This window comes from Brassica oleracea, chromosome C7, assembly GCF_000695525.1.
Source record: "Brassica oleracea var. oleracea cultivar TO1000 chromosome C7, BOL, whole genome shotgun sequence".
In the NCBI taxonomy this organism is placed as follows: domain Eukaryota; kingdom Viridiplantae; phylum Streptophyta; class Magnoliopsida; order Brassicales; family Brassicaceae; genus Brassica; species Brassica oleracea.
The window spans coordinates 44,610,829-44,618,916 of NC_027754.1; the positions used below are offsets into that span (position 1 = coordinate 44,610,829).

Sequence of the window (8,088 nt, forward strand, 5' to 3'; positions counted from 1 at the left end):
AGACCAAAGTTATAACTAATTATTAATTGACTTGTAATGTTTTTTGTATAACTTCATAAGTTCCTCATTTTATTTTGAAACTTTTTCCAAGAAGGTAACGATGGGCCAATACACGAACTTGTTCGTTCCTTCATTTGAAACGGATCAAGATGAAGAAGTTGAACGCAAGACCGAGATGCAGACGCTAAACGGTGGTGGTGGTGGTGTCTGGAGGTTCAAAGGAAACAAGGCGGCCAAAGAAGCGGCCAGTGTCTCAATGAAAGGTATCCTTTCAAGGTTATTCGAAAATTGCAGTAGAGACGGTAAAAAAAACCATTTTGCCCCTGGGTCACTGTGACCCTATCGTCTACCCTTGCTTCAAGACTTCCGTTGATATATTTTTTAAAATGTTTTCATTAGCAATGATAAAATATCAATAAAGAACGAGTTGAAATGCCATTACTATTACAGAAAGAATGAAGGCTTATATACGATTCAAAAGCTTTATGAGATAGTGCATTGCATGTTATACATTTTCGAAACCATACATCACCTTTACTGTTATTTGTATACTCCTAGGGCGGTGGCAAATTATTTGAATTCCGACCTTCCGCATAAATTAAAATCAGACGATATATTTATGACGATCGGATGTTGCCAAGGGATAGAGACCATGATTCAAGTTCTCTCTAGTCCAAAGTCGAATATCTTGCTCTCCTCCCTCGTCTATCCTCTCTACCATAGTTACGCAATACATGACCTAGTCGAGATTCGCAAGTATGAACTACTCCCTGACCAAGACTGGGAGATTGATCTCCAAAGCGTTGAAGCCATTGCAGATCATAATACCGTCGCTATGGTGATATGTAACCCTCACAATCCATGTGGAAATGTCTACACATATCATCATCTAAAGAAGGTGAAAATGCGTAACTTTAAGTTAATTTTCTTTTTAACTTCACTCTTGTCTGTGTTACAATTTGTTGATATATGTTTGGAGGGTCGGCTTACTAGGGGAGCCAACACAGGGATCTCCTCGGGTCCAACTCTAAGTCCAATAATTTTAATAATACCACATATATTACATCAGATTTAGATTTAAATCACATTTACTTGATTAAATATCTTTGCTCAAAACATTAACTGATAATTATTTTTAAGAATTTCAGATTTTTTTATAATAGTTATGAGCTTTAAAATTGCAGAGGGACCCCTAATAATATTGAGCTATGCTGAGTATAGGTCGCTGAGATGGCGAGGAAGCTAGGGATAATGGTTATTTCTGATGAAGTTTTTAAGGAAACTATATATGGGAAGAATCCATTTGTCCCGATGGGGATATTTGCATCGATTATTCCTGTGGTTACACTTGGTTCCATTTCCAAGGGGTGGCTTGTCCCTGGCTGGCGAATAGGTTGGATGGCGATGAATGACCCAAGTAACGTTTTCAAAACCACCGGGGTAGGGTTTTCAATTCTTGGATCATCTTTTGATCCGTAGTTAATATATATATCTACATATATCTTCATTTGGACGTTATAGAATAAACTTTTTAGATATGTGTTAATCTGAACATGTAACCATATCTTTTTGTCAATAAGGTCGTTGAATCCATCAAGCACCTGCTTAACATAAGTCCAGATCCATCGACAATTCTACAGGTCTGTACCCTGAAATTTTTATTTGAATAAACAAAACACTACATGCAATGAGTTAAAAGCCACTTAATAGTAAAATGTAAAAGAACTAATGTGTTGATCTGTGTAACTGATAGTTTGCACTTCCAAATATCTTGGAGAAGACAAAGAAAGACTACTTTGAGAAGAAAAACTTGACATTGAGTCAAAATGTGGACATGATGTTCGATGCCCTCAAGGAGATTCCTTGTCTTGTTTGCCCCAAGAAACCTGAGTCGTGTACTTCCTTAGTGGTACCAATTTCTTCTTATACTCAATTTTTATTTATATTTTTTTTTTGTTTTCTGTAAAATTGTCAAATACATCTTTATAAGTATATATATGCAAACTGCCTAATACAATTTCCCTAACCATTTAATCTTGCAAATTTTTACGCACAGTTTTTTATAACTTTATCTTATTTTTTTGTAACCAAAACATCAGTATTATTATGAAGGGTACACATATACATCACATTACATATCAAAGAAATGCCACTAATACCAATCTAAATTATATATATCGCAGACGAAGCTGGACCTATCACTCTTAGAGGACATCACAGACGATGTTGATTTCTGCATGAAGCTTGCCCGAGAGGAGAATCTCGTCCTTTTACCTGGTAAGCATCATAATCTATATTATCTAAGATTTTGAAATAAATTTAATCTGTTATTAATAAAAATATTTGGAGATATGGGCTGATCTGGAATATTCATGCAGGAGAGGTATTCGGCAAGAATAATTGGGTGAGGATCTCGATTGGAGTCGAGAGATCAATGCTACAAGACGTTTTCGTGAGGCTCAAAGATTTCTTCACTCGCCATATCAAATCACAAACTACTTAAGAATTCAGCTTCACTGTTGGAACCTGAGACCCTATATATCTTTCTGTTATTCTTGTATGCTTTTTGTTTATTTTTATTTCGATTATGTTCGAAACTTAGGATTATTGTGTCTGCTTGCGTATGCATATGCAGCCATGGTTGTCCATTTAAGTGTGTTTCAATCATCTTGGATTTAAATATGACTGAAGTTAATCATTCAAAATGTATTATTAACACATCCATGAGCGTGTTATGTAAGATAAATGTGATAAATAAATATCAAATCCTAACACGACACGTGGCGTGCTCATGATATGGTAAAGCAGGGGATCACTAATCTCGTCCGTCTTGGGAGAGAGCAAAGCATCATCGTCGCCTCTCTTAATAAACCCTAAAAGCATATCGCTTCCACCATTAGGGCGAACGCGAAATCTACCTTAGAGAAAGCGATGACAAGTACAAGAACTGCGTCGGGAACGTCGTCAACGCCTCGTAACGATCAAAGTTGCTCACACTATTCTTTTTTACACGATACAGAATATCGTCTTATTGATAAGTCTGATCCTTGGTTCTTTAGTTATAGCTGTCAATGTCTATTTGAGAATGTGTCTGCTTGTCTAACTAAGACGACTACCGGTCATGGGTTTGTCAAGACCAGAAGCTAGAAAGAAAAAAAGGCCGAAAATTGCAAGAATGGGCGTATTGAACTCGGAACCTGGAATATTAAAGTACTGTGCTTTTGCCACTAGACTAAAGAAAACTTTGCAAACTGAAGGCCGATTTTTTAAAATAATATTAAAGGCCGGAAGCCCATGCTTCCTTGGCTTCCTATCAGGGCCGGGCCTGAAGACGAGTCTTGTCAATCAAAAAATAAACTTTGATGAATGTGATGTATCTAGACTTGCAAGATAAACTGGTAACCTGTCTATGTCGATTTTTGGACATAAATTGCAATTTCTCAGCAGCAATAGAAAAACGAGATGACAATGTATATTGTTGGTTTTATGATTTTCAAATTCAACCGAACATTTCATCAAATGATTAGAGATTTCAAAAAAGAAACAAATATTGTAACAAACCTTTTCAACCTCTTTATTATCCAAACATACCATAATCAAAACCAAAACAAACTGAAAGATAAATTTGCTAATTGACTGGAGAAAATATCAAACAAACTGAACCAAAGTCAGATATGCGAAGCCACCGCGAAATGGCACTAGTAAGAGAGAGCCAAAACGTTTGGCTTGAGTGCTTTGAAGATTGTGGTCTGAACCAGCCGCAGACTCCGGTTAGACGAGGAACAACTTACATTGATCCAGCATCACGTTCACTTTGATGAATAAGGATGCCATGGCTAAAAGAAACAACGTTAATTGGAATATTTACGTGTTAACCAGTTTGTGGAATGGTTAGACCAAAGTTTTTTTTTTTTCTTGAAACACTTTGGTTAGACCAAAGTTAAACGATGGTGCATGCCAATATCAATATTCTTTCTAGCAGCATGCAAAACGTATACGAAGCGGTTGATATGTGATCAAGAGTGTCAAAGATCCACAAGCAGCAGCAAAGCACTTGATAGAAGTAGCTATATCTAAGAAGAGCAAAGACGACATCTCTTGTATCGTTGTAAAGTTCCACTAGTCTCTGAGCTTTTGTCTATAAATGACCATCAAGTTTGCAAGATAGAGATGTTTTCAAGTTGTCCGTAAAATCAGTAATGAAGTTTCTGAGAAGTTGTAATATATTTGTGTTAGCAATGTGTTTTTTCAAAAGCAAGATGTTCTTTTTGTCTACTTCTCATCCCATACTAAAACATTCAATCCCCAATCACTTCAAATTTTATGTCTCGCGTCCTAATTTTAAATGTACCCAAAAAGGAAACTGTGTCCTAACTTTAGATGCATCTACTAATATTGAAAAGAGAGACTAAGAGGTGAATAATGAACTACTGAGAATTTCAACCAAACCAAACTACACATTTCACTTGCATAAAACAATCATCATAACAAAAACCATATACAGTAGCAATCACATATCTTGATTTACTTTTAAACCTATAAAATACATATCATGCCTTTTACCTACTAAACAATACATTTATATTTCATTAGGTTATATCATCCTCGTGATAGCAATAAGAATTTCATGCATGGAGGCAGCTGCAGCTCATACATTTTCCATACCAAATTCGTCAGCAGTTAATAGCATGCATGTAATCCGTCTGTCCATTACAATACAGTTTTTGAGGAATGACTGTAACCTTTTTTTTTGAAACACACTTAAATTAATTCAACTCAAAAGGTTAGGTGACAGCCATAAAAGCTTCAACCTCCAACAAACATTGTTTTGCTAAACTATCAGCAATGGTGTTTCTTTCTCTAGGGATCCAAAAGAAATTGATTACATCAAAAAAGCAAGCCAACTCGCAAATATCTGCAACTATGCCATAGATTTCGGGTTTCCAAGAGCCTGAGTTGATGGCTTTGATGAGTTGTGAGGAATCCGATTCACAGATCACCCGCTTCACTCCCTTCTCCTTGCATTTTGTCAGAGCAGCTCGCATTGCAAGTCCTTCCGCCGCTAGGGCAGAGCCTACAAATCTCTCATAGCCCGTGTGGGAGGAGGAAACAGAGGTACCTATCGAGTCCCTCAAGGTCCATCCAAATCCTGCTACCTTTGTGGTTGTCTTCCAAGCCGCATCTGCATTCATGATTGAGCAGTTCGGAGGTCTTACTATCGGCGCTGGGGTTCTTTGGGGGTTTACGCCTTGCTTTGGCTCCTGGGCATGTACCCATTCTCTTGCCAATCTAACAGCTTTCGTTAATGTTTCCTCCTCCGAGAGGGACTTTCCTTCAAAGATAAGCTGGTTGCGCTCTATCCATATCTGCCATATAATCCAAGGTGCAAGTTGTCCCGCTACACCTGTAGGAGGGAGACAAGGTTTTCTACAGAGATCTAGCCAGATATCCTCTAAATCTATCAATCCGCTATCCCCGAGGGCCGTCGCAAAGGGAGCATTTTCCCAAAATCTTCTTTGCAAAAGGGCAGTGCAGGAAAAGATGATCTATAGATTCCGGTGATCCGCATCTCTTACAGCTGACTTCTGAGTTGATATGGCGCTGCGCTAGGATCCCTCACTTTAAATCTTTAATTTAATTCTTTTAAGAGAAATCATATTTTAAAACATAAACATATAGTCATCAAATTATCATGTTGATAACTGAACAAATAAACTATGTAAACTTAACATTTTTACCATATAATAACTTCTATTAGGGAAAAATGTCTCACATCGGATATTGGAAGGGATCCTTAGTATTATATAAGATGAATGGGCCACTCCACTTATCACCAATTGGTTTTAGGTTGGAAGTCCATCTAGCTTAACATGGTATCAGAGCCCGATCCATGTATTCCAATCCGATCCATTATCGATCTAGCCCAAATTCGGCCCATCGATCCTTGCCCGAACATTCCGAGATTGACGCTCAAAGAGCCATCATCTCGAGGGGGCGTATTAGGGATAAATGTCCCACATCGGATATTGGAAGGGATCCTTAGTAATATATAATATGGATGGGCCACTCCACTTATCACCAATTGGTTTTAGGTTGGAAACCCATCTAGCTTAACAACTTCATCATATCAAACATACATATCATCCTTCCTTATTATATCATTTTTTTTGTCAACCAAACGATTATATTAAATCTAAAAAGAGTTTAAGCTATTACATCTGGAGCTAAGCTCAACGATAATAAGATAATAACCGGAGGGATCCTTGACGGTTTGATGAACGTCATACAACAAAACAACATAACAAGAAATAACTAGAGATACTTGCTCGACAACCGGAAAACCGTGGGAAATCATCAGATGCATCCCTGAATAGGTTACTACCACGAGCATCAAATAGTCGAAATCGATGTTGATTAAACCAACCCTATATCTTCTTTTGAAAACATCCCTGAATATCATAACATGGCCAAAACTATTTAAACAAGAAAACTCAATATCTTCTTTAGTTTAAGCTTAAATAATCTAAAAGTTTTGGGCTTTATATATCAAAATTATTTAAAGAGGCCCACAACACGAATTGGAGTGTTAGAGCAACCACAACGCTGTATTTATCGAATCCTTAAGCCCAAGTCCTTATGGGTTTTCGATTTTAATAATAATAAATGGGCTCGGGTTGAGAAGGATTAATCCTTATGGAAGAGGTTTTCGATACCCAATCCTTATCGACGTGGCAAACGAAGCCGGTATAATCTCGAGTTATTTTGTCGTCAAAAAATCATTCGGTCACGAAAAAAAAAAGCTCTGATTCCTCGTAAGGCGATTCCGATCCTCGGCGTAGATCTGCTAAATCAGTGGCTTCCTCTCTTGATTCGTGGGTTTATTCGACAGAAGAGGATCTTCAGCGACTACTCCATATTGGAGAGATACGCGGGTTTCTGGGGATGGTAGGAAGCATCGACTGTATGCATTGGAGGTGGAAAAATTGTCCAACGGCTTGGAAAGGACAGTACACCCGAGGATCAACAAAACCGTCAATTGTGTTAGAGGCAGTAGCTTCACAAGATCTTTGGATATGACACGCTTTCTTCGGTCTACCAGGTACCTTAAACGATATTAATGTCCTCGATCGGTCTCCTGTTTTTGATGACATTATTCAAGGTCGGGCTCCGAGGGTAGAGTACGTGGTCAACGGACACATGTATAATTTGGCGTACTACCTCACAGACGGTATTTATCCAAACTGGTCAACATTTATCCAATCTATCTCAGTACCTCAAGGTCCTAAAGCAGAGTTATTTGCTAAACTTCAAGAATCAACCCGGAAAGATGTGGAGCGGGCTTTTGGAGTTTTACAAGCTCGATTTGCGATTGTGAAAAACCCGGCTCTTTCATGGGACCAGCAACATATAGGAAGACAATGAGAGCATGTATCATATTGTGCCAGCAGTTCACAGGTGCATAAGTCGCGTGGTACCTACATCCCTCCAAGCATCAATGAAATGCGTGCCACTCGGGTTCAGATTCGCGAGCGGGAAATACATCACCAATTGAAGAATGATTTAATTGAAAATATTTGGAACAAATTTGGGGATAAAAATTAATAATTATTGTAATTTTATATGTTTAATCATGTAATAAATAAATATAAAAAAAATTATCTTATTTTCCCATGTTTTAAAATTTATTAATTTTTTATTCTTAAAGATTACATTCCTGGTAACACCATTGGACATACAAATTTCATTAGAATCCTTAACTCTTAAAAAAAAAAGAGTAAAATATACTTAAGGACTCCAATGGTGGGAACACCATTGGAGATGCTTAGAATACCTAACTCTTAAAAAAAAAAAAGTAAAATATACTTAAGGACTCTGATTACGCGTTTAAGCACACACCAATTAACCTAATGTGCCAACAATACCACAATCGAATGGTATGTCATTGTAGCATTTTAGGATCGAATCCACAGAGAACTAGAGACTTATAACACCAAGAATACACAAACCTTCCTAATTTAAGCAAACAAGAAGATAAATGATTTGTAACAAACTAATATCCTAGAAATATAAACAAGGTGATCTCAAATC

General features: G+C 37.3%; 1 protein-coding gene and 1 pseudogene across 1 annotated transcript; one reads left to right on the forward strand and one right to left on the reverse strand.

The window, feature by feature from the left end:
* Positions 1 to 100: 100 nt before the first annotated feature.
* LOC106306457 lies at positions 101 to 2,503 on the forward strand (annotated as a pseudogene).
* A 2,281-nt stretch (positions 2,504 to 4,784) lies between these two features.
* LOC106303416 (uncharacterized protein Mb2253c-like) lies at positions 4,785 to 5,192 on the reverse strand. The gene has a single exon (XM_013739690.1). The coding sequence runs from the start codon at positions 5,190 to 5,192 to the stop codon at positions 4,785 to 4,787; it is 408 nt and encodes a 135-aa protein (XP_013595144.1).
* Positions 5,193 to 8,088: the final 2,896 nt, after the last annotated feature.

Bases quoted from the DNA above. Each gene is read 5' to 3' on its own strand.
- LOC106303416 (XM_013739690.1), bottom strand. From the start codon at position 5,192: ATGAATGCAGATGCGGCTTGGAAGACAACCACAAAGGTAGCAGGATTT.